The sequence below is a fragment of the Seriola aureovittata genome, chromosome 16, assembly GCF_021018895.1.
Source record: "Seriola aureovittata isolate HTS-2021-v1 ecotype China chromosome 16, ASM2101889v1, whole genome shotgun sequence".
Classification (NCBI taxonomy): Eukaryota; Metazoa; Chordata; class Actinopteri; order Carangiformes; family Carangidae; genus Seriola; species Seriola aureovittata.
Window position 1 is genome coordinate 14,841,625 of NC_079379.1, and position 23,694 is coordinate 14,865,318.

The following is a 23,694-nucleotide window of genomic DNA, read 5'->3' on the forward strand; positions in this document are numbered from 1 at the left end:
AACCCACTCTCCTGAACCACAGCCACACATGTATGGCAACAGCATAATCATTAATGTTAACTTATATGACGCAATAGAGCAAATTAAGTTTATTGTCATATCATACAGCAGAAGATAAAATCTAAGAAGGAATTTATTATATGACAATAATATGTTCTCATATTCAGGATCTCATAATAAAAACACGTGTAAGTAAGATGATGACATAAAACTGTAAAATCTGATTTTCAGAAAATAACCATTACTACATTTACTTAGAAAAATGGAGGAGGGAAGAACGACTATAGACATATGCAGAATAAGCATAAAACATTCACAAAAAAATCTCAAACTGATCAAAGTCTCATTACATATCACATCACGTAAAGAAACAACCTTGTGAGTAAAAACAAAAAAAACAAATGATCACTTCTCAAAACTGTATAAAACAGTCAAAACAAAGTAGCTGCTCTCAGAGACATCCAACAAACGACTCATTGTATTTCTCTAATGGCTGCTGGCCACTCACTGAACTCCTTGATTTCTGCACAGACCTCCTGTCAGGCTTCTGCTTGAAAATAGGAGAACGGAGGAACTGCAAGTCCGTGAACTTGTCTCCACGCCGAAGTTTCCTGTCAATGTGAGAGTATTATTGTTGTGCATTCATAGTGTACAAAACAGTCAGCAATTTACAGTAAGAGCAGCATTAACATGTGAACTTACGCGTTTAGAGAGGGCTCCTTGTAGTCCACCGTCATTGTGCAGCGCCGCTTGCGAGCAGGAACAGGGGTGGAGCATCGGGCATCAGAGGAAAACTTACGATAGGCTGCAGGGGACAGATTGGTCACATCACACAGACTCAAGCCCCGCCCTGCTGTCCTTACACCAAGCCCACCTGTAGAAACGTGACGGAAGATGTGATCCAGAGAGAAAGAGAAAGGGAGCAGGAGTTGTGTGTATACATGTGCAAACACCAGTGAACAACTAAAAACACAGAGTGCAATGAGTGCATGGAGAAGTGATAAAATAATGATAATATCATTTGCCAAACCTCCTGAGTGCCTTTCTATGTTGTAACAAAGCTCTTGTCTTGTAGCAGTCATACAGTGAGATTTCATTTAGACAAGCAGGTTTGGAAAGTGACAAATAGACTTACGTTTCTTGCGTGTCTTGATCCTCTGAGGCGTTTGGTGAGGTAAAAGTGGTGGAACGTCGCAGGAAGAATCACCAAAATTGGATAGGACATTGTCTATTCTCATCATCTCAGCTTCAACCAGAGGGCTGACGGGGAGCAAACAATCCTCCTCCATAACCTCACTGTGAGGCTCTGACAAACCAAGACAAACAAACACACATTAACCATCTTTAATTCACAAATTACCACTTGCAAAAACAGACACAAAAGCCCCAATAGCAACCATTCAACAATTTCCTTAACCCTGAAACCTTTGTTATTAGGTCACATAAAACATCACGCAGTAACCTCACCATGAGACAAGATGATAACACCAGGCCATACTGATAATTTCATTAGATGCAATTAGTTGAATACATATAAGCACCGTGTTTTTTCAGGTTCCCTGTGGCATGAGAACCTGAACAGTTACACTATTATGACAGACATAAAGCCACCGTGTTTCAGAACATTTTCTAACCTTGGTGATTTTCCTGTCCCATCCCTGCAGGGTTAGGGCTGTTAGAGAAGCTAGAGTCAGGGGAGTGATGGTGATGAGCTTCTTCCTTTTTAGTGTCTAAAGCCTTAGGACTTGACTCCTTATCTCTAAAGACTATAAACACAAAACAATGAAATAAATGGTTTAATCATAACCAACTTCGCTTACAAAGCTATAAAATGAAGTATGAAGTTGGAGGAGTTTAAATGACAAGCCTAAAGTCTCACCTGAGATCTCCTGTTTTGAGGGGATGTTTTCTCTCTGTCTGACAACTTCAGAGGGTCGACCACTACGGGTGGCGATCACCTTGGTCTTGTCAGACAAAGTCTGCCTCCTCTTGGTTTTTTGAGGGACATACAGGCTGTCCTCTGACTCAGAAGATGGTGATGACGAGCTGGACTCATCCTGTTTGGAAGCAACAGATGACACTTCAGTTTGGGCCTGTCCTGCTTCAGGAGCCTCTCCGCTGGCGGGTGTGGACGACTGATTGTCCTCTGCCTTTGCCTTGAAGGGTGTGATGTGAACCTTCTCTTCACAGTCAAAGTCAAATGTGTCATTAAATCCCAGTGAGGTGTTGAGCTTATTGCTCTGTGGAGGAGGTGCTGTTTTGGAACGTGTGGCTGAACGGTCCCGACTCTTGGAGCGGGCTCTGGGTTTGGGATTCTCCCATGGTTTCTTTAATTGGGCACGCTCTGGTCTGCGGCCTCTCTCAGGTTTCCGTGCAGCCGGTTCTGGTTTGGTGCGGGGCTGCTGCTGGACTTGTTTCTTATTGGGCTGCCGTTGGTTGTTCTTTTTAGGTGGGACAGGTTCAGGAGTAGAGTGCTGAAATTCCTCAGTGTCAATGGGATCTGCCATTTCTGGTTCTGTTCCTTGCTGTGGATTTGGATTTTTATCGTCACTGCAAACAGGACTTGCTACTAAAGCCCCCAGGCCTGCGATGGGGTCCCCCTCACTGATTAAACTCTGTTCCTGCACACGCTCAGATCTCCTCCTGCTTCTTGTATCTGCGTGCCGACGGCGTACACCCACTGTAGGTGGCAAGGTAACATGCTTGTCACATCCATGTTGACCATTGTTTTCTGAGGGCTCAGGCTCTGTGAAGAAACAGACAAAAATCTACCTTATAAATTACACCAACTCAATTTTGGGATTACGATAAATGCAATAGTTAATTGAAATACTATAAACTGTACATGACAGCGGTTATGTAAGAATCTGAAAATGAAATTTAAATTTGGTTGTGGATCAGTCTGAGAATAACTTATTATAATTATTATTATAATTATTTTCATTATCTATTTAGTAAAAACTTATAGCCTGGAAAGAATGCTAATCAATTTCTTCTGAAATTAACAAACAAAATGTGTATTTCTACTCTTTTCTTGCTTACTTTTATGTTTCCATTTCTAGCTGATTATGAAGTATGAAGATTATAGTCACATTCTGAAATCTAAAAACTTTGTCAAACTTTACCATTCAAAATTCATAGCTTCAAGTCAGTGATATAAAAATACTCAGTTGTGAGCTAATAGTTACTATGACTTATCCTTAACATTGACTTGGATTATTACTATATAATGTGTGTGTGTGTGTGTGTGTGTGTGTGTGTGTGTGTGTGTGTGTGTGTGTGTGTGTGTGTGTGTATACCTGCAGAAATTGGTGAGGCTTTGCTCACAATGGGATCCTCAACATTCTGGATGATCTGCTTTCTCCTGGAAATCGAAAGGAAACAAATACTCAAAGTCATAAAACGCAGGATAAAGGATGTGATCAAATTTTATGTGATAAATTGTTGATTAAAAAAAGCTACCTTGCTAAATTCACATGGTGCTGAGGTTCTACCGGGATGTTTGCAGGCTTAGTCTGAATCAGCACACAAAGAAATAAAATATTTTCCTTTTTTACAATAACACACATTACTTTAAAATCATTTTTATTTTTTTGGAAAACCATAAGAAAATCCAGAAGCCCCTCAAATGTGAAACATGGACTGGATATGAACAAAAGCAGATGACAGGTCTCCAAACTGTACCTCTGAAACACTTGCTGCCAGAGCTTCCTGCTCCTTGAGCTTCCTCTTGAGCAGAAGGAGGTGAAGGAACAGAGCCTGTTGCTCTCTTTTCAGCTGCAGGATCACTGCATTGGCTTGCCTCACTTTTTCCTTCTCAGCTTGCAGGGCTACGGCCAGAGACTTGTTGTTCTGCTGAACACCCTTCAGAATGGTGTGTGTGGAGTTAGCCCCTGGGAGAAAAACATTTTTGTTTGTTTGATAAATTCCCATCTTCATGTCAACATCTCATACATCTTGCAAGTACATCCTTCAATCGATGAATATATTTTGATGCAAGTGCATATTGTGGAAAAGTACGGAACTTCAATAAAACTGTTGCCGTGCAAGTTATGCTTTCATTTCCTCACCACTGCTTTTGTTTATCATTCTGGATCGTCCTCTGTTGGGAGCAGAGGCACTGGCCAGCCGTTTGTTCCTCTTTTCCTTCATCTTCTCCTTGATGTCTTCCAGACTCTGCTGGAAGGACTTCTTCTGGACCCGTTCTTTCACCATGGCTCAGGATCTTTGATCAGTTCAAAGTGTTTTATGTTGTCCAGCTGATCAACAGCGCAGCATGATGATGATAAACTTTAATGATGACCTAAGCTAACCTGCTAGCTAAGTTAGCACGCTAGTTGACGTTAACGTTAGTTAGTCCGACAGGATTCAGTAGCTTCAGTAATATGTTATTTATGAAAGCAACTTACCAGCATGTGTATATCGCCAAACTAGTAGGAGTATAAATTATCGCGTCAAAATGCGTTAATTTTTTTATTTAGGCAGCAAAATAGTCCATTATGTCTCAGTTTATTCGACTTTCTCAGCGAGTTGATGTTCGAATGTTGAGCCACGGCTGCTGATTGGTAGGGACGTGAGACGACGTCACTTCCTCCAAGTGAAAAAGCCCTTTAGCTAGATGGCGCTAATGTACAGCAGAAGATTAAACCACATTTCCCTGCAGAGGAGGTGTACCTGATTTAGCATTCGTCATTCGTCTGTTCTTCTGAGACTAAACAGTAGACTACCACTCTGCACACCAAATATCTAATTATAATTCTCGGTGTTTCAGTCAGACTCTATTCATTTTTTTTTCCTGTCTGTCTGTTTGTTTGTAGCTAACAAACAAAGCAAAGTGGAGAATATGCACCACTGGGAAATGGAGGTATAGAACATTTCTTTAAAAATGGAAATAAAATTAATACTCATCAAGGGTCAGGCTCATTCAGCCCCTCCAAAATGACTAATTGAGTATTTATAATTGACTGCTAGAGATAAGAGCTTGAGCGGTGCTCTGTAAAGTGCTCTGCTGCATGGATGGAGCTGATAATTGTGTTAATCTAAAAGCCCATAGACAGGCAGTTTGAGTTATATTCCTTGAGGTTTTTCTTAAACTCTCATAGCTCTTTCAAACTTAGATAACACAGTAGCACAGAAGGCAAGTTCATTATTAGATGAATAGCCAACAAAATTTTAATTTGAACTAGTAAGTCTTACATTATGCTCCAGTGTCCAGCCTCTAATCTTTTACTGTTTTTTTTTTTTTTTTAAATATAGGACATAAACACATATACATATGCCTTCATGCATACACACAACTTTCTTTCTTAAAACCATGCTTCAATGTTTTAAGTGCCCATTCCTACCCTTCTCAGGTTTTGCTCAATAAATGTTCCATAAATATCATCATGATCTCATTTACTTTCCCAAGTCAAAGTCAAACACGCGTGTCTTACTTGGCAGGATGCAGGGAAGAAACTTGCACCTTTCCTGCATGGCACTGTAGCTAATGTAACATCCATTTGAACCTTTTGTCAGTGAGGATCCAAGAAAGTGTCCATAACAGCCAACTGAATGGCATATTGAGGCTGCAAAAAGGGCTTTGGCAAAGCATGGGTGTTGTCAGTGTCACTCTCTGAAAACAAATGACTTCAGCAGGGTGCCTCAGCTGTAAAACAGGCCTGTACTTTCAGGCAAGACGCTTGAGTAAAGCATGCGGACAGTTCTTGATTTGGCTTATTTTTCTCACAGATGTTCTCAATGGGATTATTTCCATATTGTTTATTTAAGGACGTAGCAGTTAAGCTTTATTACAAACGAAATAAATAAAAAAATGTATTACAGTTGAAAATCCCACATAAACTCTTGCTAACATTGTAAGTTCTTTTTAGTAATAGACATGGCCTTTAAGTATGGGTAAGAGGTGTTGTAGGTAGGGGTGCTCTGTTACTAAGTGAACCATACAAACCTGAAATGACTCACTGTTTTAATAATAAGATCACTTCTGTTTACATAAAAGGTGTATTATTCTTGCTAAAAGCAAGTAAATGTTACAGCTGTTCCCTCACAGCAGGGAAATAGTGAGTGGTGTGTTTTGTGTGCAAGAGTGTTTTTGTGAGTCTGTCTGTATTAAAAAGAAAAAGATAGACATAAAGGGAGGGAGAGAAACACAGAACGTATGACAGAAAGAAAGCCAGAGGGACTCCACAGGTTTCAGCTCAGCTTGCTTTAATGGACAAATCCATCACACAGTCATTTCCTACCACCCCTGACTATCCATGTGTCAGATGCCTGGAGAGAAACTTATTATCACAGGTACAGGAAATTGACAGAAAAAGGAGGGGCTGAAAATAAAATTGAGTGAGTGTTGTGGCAGCCAGATAAATTAAGACACAGTAAAAATACAAAGAACAGATTACTATGGATGTCAACACAGATGAAGACATTGCTTTTTTTGGTGTGGAAGTAGCTAGTGCAAATGTATTCATCTGTGATGCACTGCTATCATTATCAAGAGATCACAAACTCATCTCTGTCCAGTCAGATCTCTAGCTCCTCCATCCTTGTCCAGAAACTTTGGCTGGCCAATGAAAAGATCATCTGCTTTTCTGCCAGATGAAAAGTATTAGCTCTAATCTGTGCACTCACCTCAGCTGCAGCCAAAATACACAGCCCTACTGTTTAATATGGAAAATATGCGTATGGTGCCATACTCACAATTTATGGTAATGAAATCATAACACAGGTTGTGTAATCAACCCCAAAAGCAAAGACAGAACTCTAAGAGAGAGGCAGCTCGGGATATCAGGTTATAGCTTGTCTTATAGATCTTAGATTGATGCGAAACTGTAGGACAGATAACCAGCTTTGCCACCTACATCTGTAGAATGTTTTTTTTTAGCTTAGTTTATTTGGCATTACAAGAGGGAGAATGTCATAGCACAGTGATGTGAAGATAGCAAAGACACTGGTGCCAGGTGCCTAAGTGACATTATACCAACAATATACCAACATAATTAAAACCTATTTCATCATCATCAATAAACTCACTCCAATTTTAACCAGTGTGGTGAGCTTACTCCTTCAACAGATATAAGCTTGAATTGAAACCTCATTTTGAATTTGCAATAGTAACTGATTTTAATGTGCAAAGGTAACCTATCGTGCACAACAGAACCCACAAGAGCAGGTACCAAGGCACGAGTCTGTGACACAAGCCCGGGTCTGGTGGGTATGGTCAACAGATCAACAATCAGAGTTAGATTTTAAAGTCTCTTGTCCAAAAAAGTGCCTCAAATGCCCCTTCAAGCCTACAGTAGAACACAATTTATCATTTAATGAACAAAATGACCATATTTAGAGGAGATGATGGGTCCAATGGCACAGTGTTTACTACAACTGTACCATCCTTTGTATTCATTTAATATTGCAAAATTATTCAAACATGACAGTTTTCCATATATAGATGTGAGGATGTCTAGTGTCTGACTGCACTGCTAACAAACTAAATTGAGGGAGCACTGCTTTACCAGCGAATCTCTTTGAACCCAGATGACAGCAGCTCTGGGCCACAGACACACAATCGGTTCACTGTGGGTTGCATCTTGGTCATTATGTCTTACAGCCTGCTCTTCAACACCCTGCTGAGCCATTTACTTCACAGCCAACATCCCCTCCGTTTACTGATCTGTTGCTCCATGCCATACTGCTGCACTGCCTCCACTGGACCGGAAAGCCTCACAGGGACTAAACAAATTCTGTCTGGTACTGCAAGAGCAACAATAGCTACTTAGGAGCAAACTGGTTGGTTGAATTGATGGCTGTGTCTGAACTTTCAACTTTTGCTCCCTGGACAGCTGTGGAAGCATGCTGGCCGAGACAGATGGTGCTTGTGCCACAGCTCCCCTCTGCCCACTCACCTTTTGTCTGCCCACTAGAGCTGGAGAAACACAGCTCTCACAGAGCAGCGTGTACAGCTATTGGGGTGTGGGACTGCCAACCTTTAGATGTACAATACTTAGAACAGTTTAAGATGGAGGGATTGCTGTTTATCAAATGGCCAAAGACTGTGAGGTCTGTGAATGATTCAGTCATAACAGTGACAATAGCCTAGTATATTTTTTTGAATCATATGATTATTTTTCAATCAGATCCCTGTAAATAAATATCATACTTATGTGACACAAATAGATCTTACTAGACATATTTGCTTTTTCACCAAGATTAAGATGAGAAGACTGACACAAATTTCACATCTTTGTGGTAAATATGTAATTGGAACCAGCAGCTTATAGCATCAAGGTTTACCTCAGTTTATTTTTATTTAACTTAAACTTTATTTATACAGCACTTATTCGTATGCTGATGTTTAAAACGTATTTTGTAAAGAAAGTTTTGGCTTGAGAATATAGATTGCAGAAGTATTTTATGTTTTATTTTCCAGTCGAGTTTAATAAAATCCTTTTTTTCCATCTCTCATTTTTGTTGGTCATAGTCTCATTGCAATTACCCATGACCACCTTTGTTTTATGATTTGAATTAAAATGCAATGTGCAGAAGTCCAAATGCTGCATCTTCATGCCAAAAGCTTATTATAGTCTTTTTTTTTCTACGTGAACAGCAAGTAAAACGGCCCTCACATGGCATGCACAGTTCTACTTTGCGCCTTTGTACTCTCTCCAGGTAGCAGAGAATAAAAAATTCCCTGGATGCCAAGTCAGGCTTTTGTGTTGCTGACATATGTTTATGTGTGCATGTGCGCATGCATGCCACAAATTTGATAGAGGAGTGAGAGACAGAATTCCAGTGGAGAGAGTGAACGTAATTGTGAGATAACGAAAGAAAAAAGACAAAAGGCGAAGGAGAGAAGGCAGTGAAGGCTGGCAAGGGAATGAGCCAGGGAGTTAGGGGCCAGAGGAGGTCTGGATTCTGACAGCCTGTGGAGAATTGAGCATCCCACACACAGATGTTCACAATCACTACCCCAGACAATTAATAATAATAATAATGACCGCTGTGACAACTGGGAGATTTGGGAGGCAGTGATTGATTGGATGATAATTCTGTGAATTGGCTGGTGGAATTATTTACTTTGGAGTGGCTGCGGGAGACAGAAGCAGAAAATATCTAACTAATTAATCCAGTTTGGTGTCAGCTGTCTGATGAAAGACCAAAACAAGAAGAGAAGTCATAGAAAGTTGAAAAAGCAGCAATAACGCAGCCTCTGACCTGATGAACTGAGTTCAGTCTATGAGAAAATGACTATTAAAAATGACTATCATTTAGATAATGTCAGCATGGAATCTCATCAGCAATCACCCAGATTTAGACACAAAAACAGTCCTGAGACAGAATCTAAAAGCCTGCATGAAGTGTATCCACACCATAAACCTACTGTAGCTCCTCAGATCAGTGACTGTACTGTAGCAGCAGCACACCCTCTCTCTATACCTCTAGGCTTTTAAAATGAACTTCCTCTAAAACATGAGCTTACCAAAATGAGCTACACATTGCTTTAGGCGGCAGTGTAGTAAACCTCATCAAAAAGACAGACAATAAAGTCAGAGAGAACATTCCTGGTTTGATTTATCTCAGAGAATGAAGCTGGAGGGGATGCAGGGGGGACAAAGGTTTATCTGTACTCTTAAGTAATAAATAGTCCGAAAAAAGCCTTCAAAGTTTCCCGAAGCTAAATAAAGTCGACGGATGTGCCCTTTTCATTATGTTTTTAGGCAAATACCTGAACACAGACCAAGGAAAGAGTGTCTTTGCGTGCTGCTAAGTAGCAGTAGAGGATGAAATGGGCTTAGGTCAGAGTCTGAATACAGAGAGTTATGGGTTTGGGAGGCGGTGATGCCTGACTGATCTTGGCACATCTACATTTCTGTCGGCGTCTAGGTGAACACGTACACAAGGAGCTGAAAGGACAAGACGACTGTTCTACTACTTCTACATCCTTTCAGCTACAGAAACCATTCAAATATTTAAATGTTCTGCTCTTTAAGAATATTTTGCTCGTACCCTTTCTACTGATTAAATATTCAGCTTTTTTCAAGAAATTTTTACGATTGAAATTAATGGATTGAATCTTCAAATCCTCTTCAACCTACTCTGCATTATCACAGTCTAAGTTTGCCTGCTTTTGCAACTCCTCTCCAGATTTTTACATTAGTGTCTATGTGGCAGAATGTTCACAGCGACCTCACACACAGAGTGCGGTTAAGCAGCTCAACTCTTCTATAAATTTCTCTTTAACTTGTTCTCAATCCCCAAATTTTCACTGTCACACATAATATTCTGCCAGAACGGAGGCAAATTTGTCTTCTTTCACACATGGAGGTATTTAAGCAGTAGGACTTTTCTGCCTCTAAGCAACAAGATACCTCTTCAATTGCTCCATAGACTTCAATGTTAAATGACCTTTCCACTCTTCAGCAAAAGCACAAATGTAGGTACTTTTTAAACTGTGATATAGCAGTTATTTCTGACATTATCTACATAGAAAAGTCAACACCTTCAGAAATGTCTCTTGAACTCATGGTGAAGAAATGTCAGCAGTATGAAGTGAGGTGTCTCAAGTGGTCTCCAGTGGGGTTCGCTGTGTGCTACCAGTAGTTCTGTCTAACATTATGCTATTTCTACCGCCACACAGACACACACACACACACACACACACACACACACACACACACACACACTAATATTCAGGGAATTTGTGCTTACATTCAGCTTTTTTTTCTAACTTTTCTTCTTATATATATATATAGCTTTTTTAAGGACATTTTTACAGTTGAAGTGCATGGACAGAATCTTCAAATGTCTTTAAATCTACTCCACTTTCAACTACTTCTGCATACTTTAAGCTACAGGCACCATTTATCACTTTCAGATTTCAGCTTCCTGGTATTTTCAGCTTTTGGCTTTTTCATCTTTCAGCTTTTTCATTTTTCAGGCAATGCATTTTAGCCATTTCCAGCGTTGCTTGGAAAATTTATTTCAGCTTTCTAGTTTATTTGATAAACGCGTATTTTGAAGCATTAAATTTAAGTTTAGACATATTTTCTTCAATGATCCATTGGGGCTGCTTTCACACTCCAAAAGGTAATAAATAATTGTTTGGAATCAAATATGAGTATCCACAGCCATTTTTTATTGGAAAATAATAAACATCTTGAGTCAAGCATGCTGATTGGCATTCATACTTTCAGTCATATATGCATATCTGTACACGCAAACACACAGCGTTATAGTCATCATGGAAGTTCACCATTCTGCATCTTTCTTAAATCTATGTTAAACTGCAAAGTCCATTTTAAGAGGGACTTTCTTGAATGTTATACAGATTATCTATAAATCTATAAAAGTTAATGGAATAGAGCAAAAACGCTGTAAAAAGTTGTACTTCTGTGATGGCTACATCTGTGCATGCACTCACACATTCACACACACGCTCATATCACAGCTCATTTGCTGCTTTGTATTTCCTCCATCCCAACCTGTCGTATGGTTCTGGCCCCAGCAAACAGTCTTCAGTCTTGGTCCATGACACCCACAGTATCTGTTGGCATGTGGAGTACAGCAAGCCTGTCTTATATCACATCTTGTTCAGGTCTCAGGTCTGCGTTCAGCTGTAGTTCAGAGCTGATTGAGACGTTGGCGGGGTCAGTAGGGAGAAAACAGAACTGGTGTGTGTGTTGAACAGATGGGTCCAGGGGCTGGATGCAGCAGCGCCTGGGGGAGGGGCTGACTCTGAAACAGGGCAGGGCTCGAGTTTGAAGTAGGCCGGAGAGGGAAGGGGGGCAGCGTTGCCATGGCAGCAGCAGCAGCAGCAACGGAAAGTTGACGCTGTAGGAGACACGAGGCCAGAGGTTTGGTCAGGTCTTGGTTCTTCCGTAGAGCCAGCCGAATCTGAGGAGGAAACACAGGCAAACAAACTGTAATCAAGATTTTTTTTTTTTCTGAAAAGGAAATGGATCTTAAGTACGAGTTTAGAGGAGAGACCAGAGGAGGACAAGGAGATGGCCAATAGATGTATAAGCTGTCACAGTTATCACCAAACAATCTTATCAAGAATCTGCTCTTTTCTCCAAAGTAACATTACTTTGGAGAAAAGAGAAGATTTTTGATACTCCCGTTTTACTCCTGTGACGCTGAAAGGAAACAAAAGGCACATGCCTTTTGTTTCCTTTCAGCGTCACGGGAGTAAAACATTTCAGACTTAAGATTCTTCAACCCCTATCACTGACGATTTGTCTCATTGGCAGTAGGGAGTGGAGCTTCCTGGAAAAGGCTCTAGAGAATCAGCTCATGTACACAAACACACTGATGAGGGTGAAAATAAATCAAGCAGCAGCAGAGTACTCACTGCCTGGAAACTCTGGTGACGCTGGGTAGGAGTGTAGGGGCTGAACTTAGGCTTGGCTGGTTTACCTGCTGCTCTGTCCTTGTGTCTCCTGCTGCTGATGTGCTGGAGGGGAGGAGAGGGACAGATAGAGAAACTCACAGATAAATAAGCCCTAACAGACACAGGCAGCAGCATAAAGACGGAGCAGACAAAGAAAGAAGCTGACAGTCACCTTTGCTTGGAAATTTGAATAATCAGTGAAGAGGAAATTAAAGGAAGCCTAATCAAAGTTCCTATGCTGAGGATTCAGGCAGAATGTTGATATCGTGTTGGCTCTGACTTTGAGATTCAACATATTCATGAGGGGTGGGTTTGGAAATCTTTTTGATTTGATTGACAAACGCAAACAGATGGCTTCGGCCAGTGCGACACACAATCGGCAGTGAACTGCTAAATATTCATGAGCACCTGGCCAAAGTTAACTTTCAGATATGGGGACCAACACTATGCATTCATATCACGAGCAGAGACGCGAACATCATATATTCAGGTGTTCAGTGAAACAGACTAAGCTCAGTGTCTTTGTGCTCATTATGTTGAAGGATCTGTGATTTTTAACCCACTTAAAGCGACAGGTGTGAGATGTTCACACCTATCAGCTGCTTTACTGAGAGAATGGCAAATTTGTGTGACAGTTGACTTTTCATAGCTTTACAGGCCCAAAAAACGAACTGTCACCTGCCCACTGCTCACCCTACTTAACCCGTGATGCAACTATGGTTAGTTAGCGAGTTACTCATGTTCTTGTTTGTGTCATGCACATACAAGCCCACACAAACTTGCAAATGTTTTCCGTAATGTTCAATGTTACGACTATAGAGAGTGAAATTCGTCTCTGTGTTTATCAGAACAACAACGAACCTACCTAAGCTTTATTTTTCATTTGGCATTCTTAGCAACAAACCTGTTTGAGCTGAGTCTCGGAGTTCACGTGCACATCGCAGATCTCACAGTGGAAAGTTTTGTTCTGGAGTCCAGTTGACGACTCAGACGGCACGGCCAGCTTGGCCTTCACCCCCGTCCTCGGGAACGACTTGATGGCCCCATCGCCACTTCTAGCCTCGAGCATTGTCTTGTGCTTAGTGCCTGTGCAGATATAAAGCCATATCAACAGAGTATATCAACACTGCACAAATGGGACAGAGGGATTGACTTCTGCAATACAGTAGAGTTTCTCACCACTGTTGTGGGCCTGCAGCTGCGAGGCAGAGTTGACAGCCACCTTGCAGAGGGAGCAGTAGAGAAGACGTATAGCTTTCTCTTCTTCCGTCTCTTCCTCGGGAGCAACCCCCACGTCTCCATCTCTTTGTGTCTCTCTCTCTGTTGTCCTCGGGCTGGGTGACAGCGAGGTTTCCGAGGGCGCTTTCACAGTTTCAGTGGGGCCGCTGCTCAGCGGTGCCGCCTCGGAGGTAGAGTTTGGGACTGAGGGTTCTGAAATAAACCCAGAATAAAACAGACATGACATTAAAAAGACAGAGTGTAAAAAGCAGTGTGCAGAGCAAGAGAGCAGACAGAGAGGGAGACGGAGACTGAGGAAGTTGGATGATTGGGGGGGGGGGCAAACATTTTTCCACTTCTATGAAATTCCTGAATTCTTTCAGCTTGCAGAAATACTAATTTTATGACTTGCTCGAAGAAAGAGATAAAAACTCACCAGGCTACAGGTGATTATGAGCTCTATCAACCTCTGTAATCGCACTAATAATCAATGATTTCCCCTAGGATCTGTCTCCCAGCACTAAGACGCACAGTTTTGTATAGAGATGATTTGGCTCTATTATCTTTTGTGAGACTGAATTGTGGAGGTTCCCTGGAGGAGCGTGTGCTGATTTAAGGATTCACTCTTTGCTAATAATGATTAGCTCTGCCTAGCCGAGAAAGTGTCTGTTTGTTACCATTGATTCCCCACTCTGAGAGGCCAACGAGGCTGTTTGCTGCAGTAATATTCAGAGAGCGCTCCTGCCGTCTCATCCACTTCCCTCAAACTAACTCTGAACTGGAAGTGATCACTCGTTCTTCCTCTCAAACAAACAATTCTCATATCAGCGTTGTCATGAAAAATTCTTCAATCTTCTTGCTCTTTAGCTCGCAGCAAGATGTATTATTTTCATTTCTCAACACCCACACATATGCAGAAGTAGCTCATCAGCACTGGCACATGTATATACGCTGGAAAGCAGTCGGCGCTTTGACACACCTCCACACTTGAGCTGACACATTTCCAGGCACACATGTCCTGTAGGTGCCGGCACAAGCACACATACTGTACCGCGACCCACAGATCATATGCAAAGTATTTGCGGTGTGCTTTTGATCTCAGGAGGCCACTGAAAGAGGTCAGTAAATGTAGACATGAAAAAGGAGTAGAGGATAATGCTCAACCTTTAATCTCTTCACTGTAAAACCCAGAGCAGCAGGAGGTTTATCACATCAAAGAGTTAAAGTCATGACTGGGAAAAGAAGGTTTGAGCTGTGCGTTCGTATATCTAACGCTGTCATACATTTGATGTCTGAATACACACACACACACACACACACACACAACACACACACACACACACACACACACACACACACACACACACACACACAGGGGAAGCATGCGTGCCTGCAAAGACACACACCTACTGATGTTGTTTCAGAGCTGGAGGGCTGTGAGCAGGGTGACGAGAGGATTTGCGATGTGGATTCCTTGGCGACTGGTTCAGAGGTCCTGATCTTTGAATCTGGGGCGTCCAGAGCTTTCAGCCTTTTTGCATGTTTGGTGCCACTGTAATGGGAGGAAGCCTGCACCTGTGTGCACAACAGCAAACAAGAAGGTATAAACCACCTTGCACACAATTATTTAGTTATGTAAACCTGACAATGATTTTACTTTAAGTGACAAAACTTGACTTGAATGTGATCAAAATGTAGCTCCAGCACAGTTTTAGAGGCTGTTCTCGTTCCCACATTAATTGACAGGTGTTTTAATACACAGACAAACACCAGGCAAAAAGTCGATCAAAGTTTGTAATGTTCCTGATGTAAGTGCTTTCTTACATCAGTTGCAATTGTAAATATTGAAGTAAAACAGCCTCTTGCTTTTCTTTGTATTTTTTCTGACAGTGATTTCTGTGCTACAGTTTCTCAAACATTCATTGTTGTTTGAAATATGAATGGTGATATTGTATTGCAGTGCAGCACATGATACAGTAGTCCTTATGAATCATTCTGTAATAAGTGCAATGGGAAAAATAATGTTCTAAACAGATCAAATATAGAGAGGTGTGCACATTTCACCCAGCTCCAACCCTTCAGAACCAGTACAACAGCCAAATACAAGGGCAGGTCTCCTCAGCCATTCAACTGTCATGCAAGGGTGTGTGTGAGAAATAAAAACACCCTGACAGAAAAACAATTTAAAGTGTGCTTCCCACACTACACCACCCACTTCAGAGTTGAACCTCAGTCGGCAGACTCCGCAGGAACTGGGCTTCCTCTTCAGCGGCGAAGTGAGCCCGAAGCCTGGGCCAATCACAGCTTTATGGACGTGATCCATCTGCAGCAAAGCAGAAGTGTAACATTAAGGTCATGACTGCTTTAGGATTGCGAAAGACAAGTCACCTAAGCTGTAAATGATATGCTGTCTGCAAGCAAATGTGTTCCTTTCAGAAAAGCAAATATCTATAATATCTCAGGTTAGAGGTGGGGGGTTGTAAGAAGCAGCTGAATGGGGCAGTAGTCAATCTGGCACCCAGTCAGGTGCATGGACACAATATCAAACACACAGCTGGTGCAACACACATTACACATACACATGTGCACACGGACACACAGCAACATTTACAGTCATTTACTAGAGGCAGCAGGAAGATATTCAGACTGTGGAAACGACCTGACCCAGACTAAACCATAACATGGTTAAAGTGACACTGCACCATGTTAGAACCTCAGTTCTAGCTCAGTCATTGGCTAGGTTGATGCTGCATTTCCTAAACAAAAAGCAACGAAGCTAACTAGCAGGACGCAGGTTCAGATGGACAGCAGGGAAGTAGATGATGTAGCAGATGTAAGTTGAAAAAGTCTTTCTGCAGTGAAAATCCGTTCGGACCACCATGAAACAAACTTGACCACATCCCCTGCTCTCCATAACAGACAAACTACAAATCTTTTACAGTCATCTTTAAAACCTACAGGGGGTGAGTGTTTCCTAGCCCAGCCCTGTACTAAGAAGACTCCCTGAGACTGACCCTGCAGACGCTCTTTCCACTAGAACAGCGTGAAATGAAGGTGGGGTTTTGAAACATTCCTTGCAAAGTGTGATCAGTTACCATTACCATCCAGAGAAAACAAAGCTGTGTAGTTCTAAAATCATGTGTTTGTGTTGTGGTGTTTGATTGCCCAGTACGGCGAGCAATGAAAAAAAAAAAAAAAACACTAATCATGAAATTACCTCTCCACCTGCAGACTAGTTCTCTTTATGAGTGTAAGAAAAGGTAATAAACCTCCCTACGTTTTTGCATGTGTATGTGTGTGTCTGTGTACATAATACTGACCACACAGTGCTGTGCACCTCTGGACATTACCTACTGGAGGTTTTAATGAGCACATATACACAGCGTAATAAAACCCAACTGGCCTGCACGGACCAAAGCAAACCTATTACCTGTGTTGAAATGTAGGGAGTCATATAAGCAGCCACAACCAGGGAGGCTTTATGGAAATGTGGCTGGAGGTGACGTAAGAATTTATGTGTTGTTATGGGTCTGCCAGCTCGTTCTGTAAGCCCTGGGAAAGATGTAGCACTGCACTGGAGATAGTGCCTGTTTCTTTAGTGCCAAAGATGAATTCTTTGCCTTTCAAAAGTGAAAAATGCAACAGGGGCTCTCTCTTTCTCTCTGTTTGTGTGTGTGTGTGTGTGTGTGTGTGTGTGTGTGTGTGTGTGTGTGTGTGTGTGTGTGTGTGTGTGCGCACGAGTGCGTGCGTTCTTGCTCATTTTCTTTGATCATCACTCCAGGCGGCTGCACTGGAATGCATGTCTTCACTCATTGGTCTCTGATCTCCCTCTGTTTCCCTGCAGCTGTTTGTGCATATGAAACTCAAACAGACAAATATAAAAACAAATGCAGCACTTTTGTGTAACGTGTAAAATGCAAATCATGAAATTATAAAAAAATAAAAAATAAAAAAAAATCTTAATGAGATATTTGGAATAACCATGACGTGTTATGTATGGTATAGATTGTATAATGTAACACATGAATAACAACACGGCCACATTAATGAATAAGGAGGTGAGCGTAGTTTCGTGTTTGTCTGAATGAGTCTGAGCCGTTTAAGATCAGTAAAAGCTTGTCTCATCCCCTCCTCCCTCCTCAGCCCCAAGGCTCCTGTATCACCATCTGACCTCCCATCACACATTCCTCCCTTCACCCCTCCATCTGCTCCCCTCTGAACCCTCTGCCTCTCCCTTCGCCTCCGTCTGATCAAAGTCACCTCTCTGCCTCCCCGTAGACTCACTCTCTTACCCCTTTCTCCCACTCCACACACTCTGCGATGGACTAGCACCTGTGACAAAGTCATTTCGCCCTTCCCACTCACTGGCCGTTCTCTCTGTGTTCCGTACGCACACATACTACATCACCTGCTGAAACAACTCCTGCTTATTGTGCCATTAAAAGCAATGAAAGCAGCATGTTTTTAGTGGATGGTACAGCAAATAAAGACATCCACCACAGAGCATCACTTGTAATCAGCACATTCCATCTAGAAACTTCCTCACACAAAGCGGTGGTGATGTGTCAGACATACTCAGCTCCAGGGAGTGAGTTATGACTGAAACATATGGTCGAGTGAAGTAAAGCATACTTTTACCTGGAGCACAGTCAAGAGTCTCAACATTTATAATGACGAATCTTCCTGGATTTACATTTTGTACCAGCGTGAGAGCTATGTATGAATGCGTGACGTCAAGCACCTAAAACAGGGTGGGTTATGATGAATGAGCTGCTGCTTTTGGTTCTTTGTCATTTAAATTATTATTTGCCTGGAAACAAACACACTTTTTGTTTCCATTTTCAGAAAAAAAAAAAAAAAAAAGTACCAAACTAGCCAGTGAAGTCCCAGTTTGCAGCACTAGATCCCTGGCTCACGACGAACATCCACACACACACATGCGTGCAACCCTGTAACCATGACAACCCACAAGTGGGCACTAAACAAACTCTTTACAGAGGCCAACACACATTATATCTACATTCACAAGAGGATGCAGGGTTACACACACGCACGCACACACACACACTTTGAAAACACACACATAGAAACACACCAGAAAAAACTCAGGCAGCAGCAGGAGTTCAGCTGTGTGGCCACTTACTTAACACCCACAGGTTCAAATTAGAGGGAGAAGATTCCCTTTACACTGTGAGTTCCTTTTCAGTTTGCTGACATAATATGCTTTTTCTTTTTTTTTGTATTTTCAATGGTACCACAGGTTTCCAGTCAACAATACTTACAATACTTAAAAACTCCAAAAGAAACCAAGGAACACGTCATCCTGACCTCTAAGGTGTCATTCATGTAACAACAACAACAACAACAACAATGAATCAATTAATCAATTAGTCACTCAAACAGAAAATTAATCATAAACTATTTTGATAACAATTTAATCCAGTCATTTCTTTTTAAAGCAAACGTACCCAAAATATATTGGTTCCAGTTTCTCCTTTTTCCAGTGCAGAGTAATTTGGGGTTTGGGACTGTTGATAAGGTAAAACAAGAAATTTGAATAAGTAACATCGTGCTTTGGGAAATTACAAATATATATATAAATATAAATATAAATATATATTATAGATTAAATGATTAAAAGATTATTCAAGAAAATAATGAGCAGATTAACCGATAATAACAATAACCATCAGAGGTAGAGGGGACTTACAGTTTATACTCATATACTTGTACATATATATATATAATTAATCAAAGACCCAATAAAATGAAACAAAAGAGAGAGACAGCAGTTTTCAATAGGTGAGAGTGGATGTGACTCAGCAGGGAGAAGGTGATGGAACAACAACAAGCTGTGCTCACTCTGACTTTAGAGCGAAGGTCGTCCACCGGGAGAAAGCGCAAGAGACTAACAATTTCATCAAGATTTGTTTTTTTTTTTTTATTTCAACTATTTGTGATGCAGGACGAGAAGGGTCAGTGGAGAAAAGGGATGGAGAGATGAGGAGCTGAAAAGCATGAGAGAAGATGAGGGATGGGGAAGCTGACAGCAGGAGACTAAGTGGAAAATACATACAAAGAGAGGTCTGAAGTGAGGAGGGCGACGGTGCAAGAGCAATGCAAGAAATGGATGGGATGGCTGGAGAGAAGAGGAGAGCAGGGTGAAAGGAAAGGAGAGAGGGCCGAGACCCGGACCGATGCCTGACTTCTCCTCAGGTGGTTACTTTGGCAAAGAGAATGAGGTTACACACACATACAGCCCTCACACACACAAATTTACTACACTGCACACTGCAACAGTCCAGCAAATATACATGCCACTCGCTCCTTTTAAACCCTCAATTTGTCTCTCTGTATATCTCTTCTAGGCGTCTAAGAGCAGATCACAGATTAGAGATCACAGATGAGACCAAAGCGAAGAAAAGGGAGGAACAAAAGGAAAATTGTCAGTTTTGCTTCAGAGTGGCTATTTGGCAAGACTCAGTGATGGGCTTATTAGTGGTTTGCAGCCTCTTCACTTCATATTGGGTTTGGTATTAACAAAAGTGTGAGGACAAAAAAGAAAAAAAGTCTCAGCCTTATAAGCTCAACACAAACACACACACAAAAAAAGACGTGTACGAGACAGTTGTGTGATGTCAGTGAGTGTACACCTCAGCTGTGTAGTCTGGCTACATCACATGATGTAGTGAAATGATTTCACACATCATACAGCCAGGAGTATATGAAGACATACAGCACAATTCCCCTGAAAACCAGACGTCAGCCCTCAGCTCCGCCTGACACATCAACTCTCCTCAGGGTTTGCACTTGGCCAGCTTTGGTTGTCTCCACCTTCACCCTTCACAAGCACTGGGGCAGAGACAGCTCTGAGAAAAGCTCTGCGTGAGGAATACCAAGGAACCGGCTCCAGCCCCCGGGTTGTGTGGAAATGTCACAGCTCTCTGCATCAGAGGTGATATATTTGGAAAGATGTAGGCAGCGCACTTATACATCTGTGTATTGAAAAATAACTGCACGCAGGCAGAGTCCTCCACCACTCCTCCACTTGCAGCAGAAAACGCCACTATAAAACCAACATTTGGTTTTTTTTTTTTTTTTTAAACAGGCAGTGGGTGAGATTGTGGTTGCCATGACAACTACAATGACTGACAGTACTCACATCAGTGAATCCAGGCAGCAGGTGGAAGGGGAGGAGGGGCTTCGGGTCGGGGGAGGGCTGGGTCCTGCACAGCGTGGGACGGGCCAGTGGCGGCACAACGCTGTGACACATATTACCTAGGAGACAGCATGGCAGGGAGGAGACAGGTAGACAGATAAATAATGACTCAATAGAGATGAGGTGTTTCTTTTCAGGGAGACCCAGACGAAGACCTGCTGTGCTCAAAGTTTTTGTACTCAAAAATTGATTGTATTGTTTGTTTAAAATTGTCAGAGCAAAGAGTTCGGATACATTTCCTTCAGTCTTTCCTCTCTTTTCGTCACCTTCCAACTTCACTGCTGTGTGTATGATGTTTTTTATTTATAGCAGCTTTTAATTGTCTCAAACTAACAGGCACATTTACATTAATGCTGTTGAAAGCCAGTGTTTTAGATTAAAGTGCATTGTCCCCTATAAATAAACAAGATTACGTGTCTTGAATTAACTAAATGAATTTAATACAAAGAAAATTCACTAATCCATACTGACAGTGACTGAAATAAGGTAAAGCTTCACTCACAGGAAACACCACTATCTAATGTTAGTCTGAAACACCCACTCATCCACATAAGCAGTAATATAAAATGTGACATCTGTATGACAAGCAGACACAGAAGGTAAGCACATACACTTACTCCATACAGTAAAGTAGAGTGCTGAGGTACTTGTACTTGAGTGTTTCTCTTGTGTCTTATCTCTAACTCATTGTTATAGATTAAACAATTAAATCCTGTTTACGCATAAATCCATCGGCAATAATAATCCTATAAAATATACACACCAGTTTAACATGTAGACCTTTATGTAGATGTACTTATGTAAAGAATCTGTAGACTTCTTCTTCCAACACTGATGCACAAATAGAAGAATAAGAATATACTGGGTAGAAAAGTATGGATTCATCCACCATGTTTCTAAAAGCATAACACAATAGGGCTACAACAAATAATTACTTTCAGTATCAATTAATCATTCTGTCGATAAGAACAAACACAAAATACTACAAAAGTGTGTATTATAAATTCCCAGAAATGTCTTATTTTGTCTGACAAAGAGCCCAAAGTCCAGACATGCAGTTTATTGTCATAGTTCATTTAAAGAACAGGAAATATTCACACTAGATAAACTTGAACCATTAAATCTTTTGGAACTTTTGATTAACAATCGTTAGTCAAATATTGACTCACTGATTCTAATGACTAATCATTGCAGCTCTAGAACTCAGAATGAGAATGACCTGTTAAGGACCTTCAGATAGTCTCTGGTGTACTCAGGGGTGTGCTTACACACACGCACACATACACACACACACATACACACACACACACAAACACACACACACACACACACACACACACACACACACACACACAGAAACTGAAGGTTAATCAAATAATCTGCACAGGTGCCAAATTAGAGCTACAGGTATGGGCAAGGTGCATGTACACACACACGCACACACACGCACACACACACACACACACACACACACACACACACGCACGCACACACACACACACACACACACACACACTTCACAAAACCCATTATTATATCAAAATTAAACACACATGCAAAACATGTTGATACACGTCCACACAAACATGTACACTCACACACTTGCAACCTGATGCACACACATGGGTCTGTGGCCATTACTGAAAGTGCTGTGTGATAAGCGTCTTGTTTGTGTTGCTGAGTACTGATTGTGAAGCTTGTTTTCTATAGTTTGCATGTTCTCTGAGCCTGATTACAGTTTGATTCAGGACCAGCCCGCGTGCGTAATCATCATAATCAAAATCACAACACACCCATCCGCCCTGCCATTAGTCTGATTGCCCTTAACTAGCAAGTCATGTGTGTGCGTGTGCGTGCGTGCGTGCGTGTGTGTGACCTGAATATTTGCATTTGCAAGAAATGACTTGAAAGAATTATAGATTCAAGAGACACGTGGAAGACACACACACACACACACACACACACACACACACACACACACACACACACACACACGATCTTAGATGGTCAGTCACTTTTTTAAAAATAAAAGCCGTTTATCAGCATTACTTGTGATTTCCAATACTTCCATTTATCCATCAAATAATAATTTGTGTTTTTCCTACAGTTTATGACCCTTTATTCAACAGTATAAATATGCATAATAATTCTTAGTAAAGTATATTTTCTTTCTCTAGCGTTGGCGATCTTTTCTGATATTACATTTCTACATCAACTCTCTGCTATTGAATAATTCCCCCGTCTGTTATTTTTCACGAGGATCAAACTAAAACAAAATGATCCAGGCTTCATATTGTAAAAGATGCAGTGAATAAGCTGCTTTCTCTCGCCGGCTCTGTCTGTTCCGCTGTGCAGGTGACTGACTTCAATAAGCTCACATCCATTTCAACATAGCAACAAGTGACTCCGCTGCGTTATCAACAACAACCAAAGAAAAAAAAAAAAACTCTTTGAGATTAAAAAGCATAACACACGTTTACATACCAAAATACATGGCGGCACCAAGTGAAATCCGATTGTTCAGTGTTTGATCAAAGTATCTTTCATCCCCAGGCAGACTCTGCGTCTTCTCCTCCACAGCCTGTCTTTCCTCTCTACCTCTCTCCTGCGGCGCCGACGCTGCTCTTTCCCATCTGGATTCCCTCCTCCTCCTCCTCCTCCTCCTCCTCCTCCTCCTCCTCACCACCCCGCCCCCGCCCCCTCCTCCTCCTCCTCCTCCTCCTCCTGCTGCTCTTCTTCCTCGTCTCCTCACGATTCGTGTACAAGTCCACCTCTGAGTGTATCTACATCTCGCAGGAATCTGTTTTTGATTCAGGAGCCTAAATAGACGGAAATTAACTTGATGAATGTACAGTACCACCCTGGATTAGTGAAG

At 41.5% G+C, this 23,694-nt stretch overlaps 2 protein-coding genes across 4 annotated transcripts; both read right to left on the minus strand.

The window, feature by feature from the left end:
• Positions 1 to 74: 74 nt before the first annotated feature.
• Positions 75 to 4,543, minus strand: sgo1 (shugoshin 1). Its single transcript, XM_056399471.1, has 10 exons — positions 4,410 to 4,543; positions 4,071 to 4,225; positions 3,685 to 3,893; positions 3,463 to 3,515; positions 3,300 to 3,364; positions 1,880 to 2,746; positions 1,635 to 1,766; positions 1,136 to 1,306; positions 703 to 874; positions 75 to 611 (listed from the first exon to the last, which is right to left on the minus strand). Exons 2-10 carry the CDS (start codon positions 4,213 to 4,215, stop codon positions 452 to 454), a joined length of 1,974 nt encoding a protein of 657 aa, XP_056255446.1. The 5' UTR covers positions 4,216 to 4,225; positions 4,410 to 4,543; the 3' UTR covers positions 75 to 451.
• Positions 4,544 to 11,107: 6,564 nt separating this feature from the next.
• On the minus strand, positions 11,108 to 23,460 carry LOC130184397 (zinc finger protein 385D-like). Of its 3 annotated transcripts, none has more exons than XM_056400376.1 (9): positions 23,304 to 23,460; positions 20,763 to 20,878; positions 19,069 to 19,128; positions 15,816 to 15,923; positions 15,007 to 15,175; positions 13,562 to 13,813; positions 13,287 to 13,468; positions 12,344 to 12,445; positions 11,108 to 11,886 (listed from the first exon to the last, which is right to left on the minus strand). In XM_056400376.1, exons 1-9 carry the CDS (start codon positions 23,311 to 23,313, stop codon positions 11,641 to 11,643), a joined length of 1,245 nt encoding a protein of 414 aa, XP_056256351.1. In that variant the 5' UTR covers positions 23,314 to 23,460; the 3' UTR covers positions 11,108 to 11,640. The 3 variants fall into 3 exon arrangements, with proteins under 3 accessions (XP_056256351.1, XP_056256354.1, XP_056256353.1); XM_056400379.1 differs by lacking the exon at positions 23,304 to 23,460 and adding an exon at positions 20,337 to 20,544 and having other exon boundaries at positions 20,763 to 20,879; XM_056400378.1 differs by lacking the exon at positions 19,069 to 19,128.
• Between the last annotated feature and the right edge of the window lie 234 nt (positions 23,461 to 23,694).

What these genes read in the sequence shown, in the direction of transcription:
- LOC130184397 (XM_056400376.1), bottom strand. An exon ending in CTCTGAAACAACATCAGTAG is followed by an intron (nt 13,814 to 15,006) that starts GTGTGTGTCTTT and finishes GGTTTATTTCAG; the next exon opens with AACCCTCAGTCCCAAACTCT. An exon ending in CCGAGACTCAGCTCAAACAG is followed by an intron (nt 12,446 to 13,286) that starts GTTTGTTGCTAA and finishes CCTCCCCTCCAG; the next exon opens with CACATCAGCAGCAGGAGACA.
- sgo1 (XM_056399471.1), bottom strand. Translation starts at nt 4,215, where the DNA reads ATGGTGAAAGAACGGGTCCAGAAGAAGTCCTTCCAGCAGAGTCTGGAA. An exon ending in AGCCTCACCAATTTCTGCAG is followed by an intron (nt 2,747 to 3,299) that starts GTATACACACAC and finishes GTTTCTTCACAG; the next exon opens with AGCCTGAGCCCTCAGAAAAC. An exon ending in GATCAAGACACGCAAGAAAC is followed by an intron (nt 875 to 1,135) that starts GTAAGTCTATTT and finishes ACGTTTCTACAG; the next exon opens with GTGGGCTTGGTGTAAGGACA.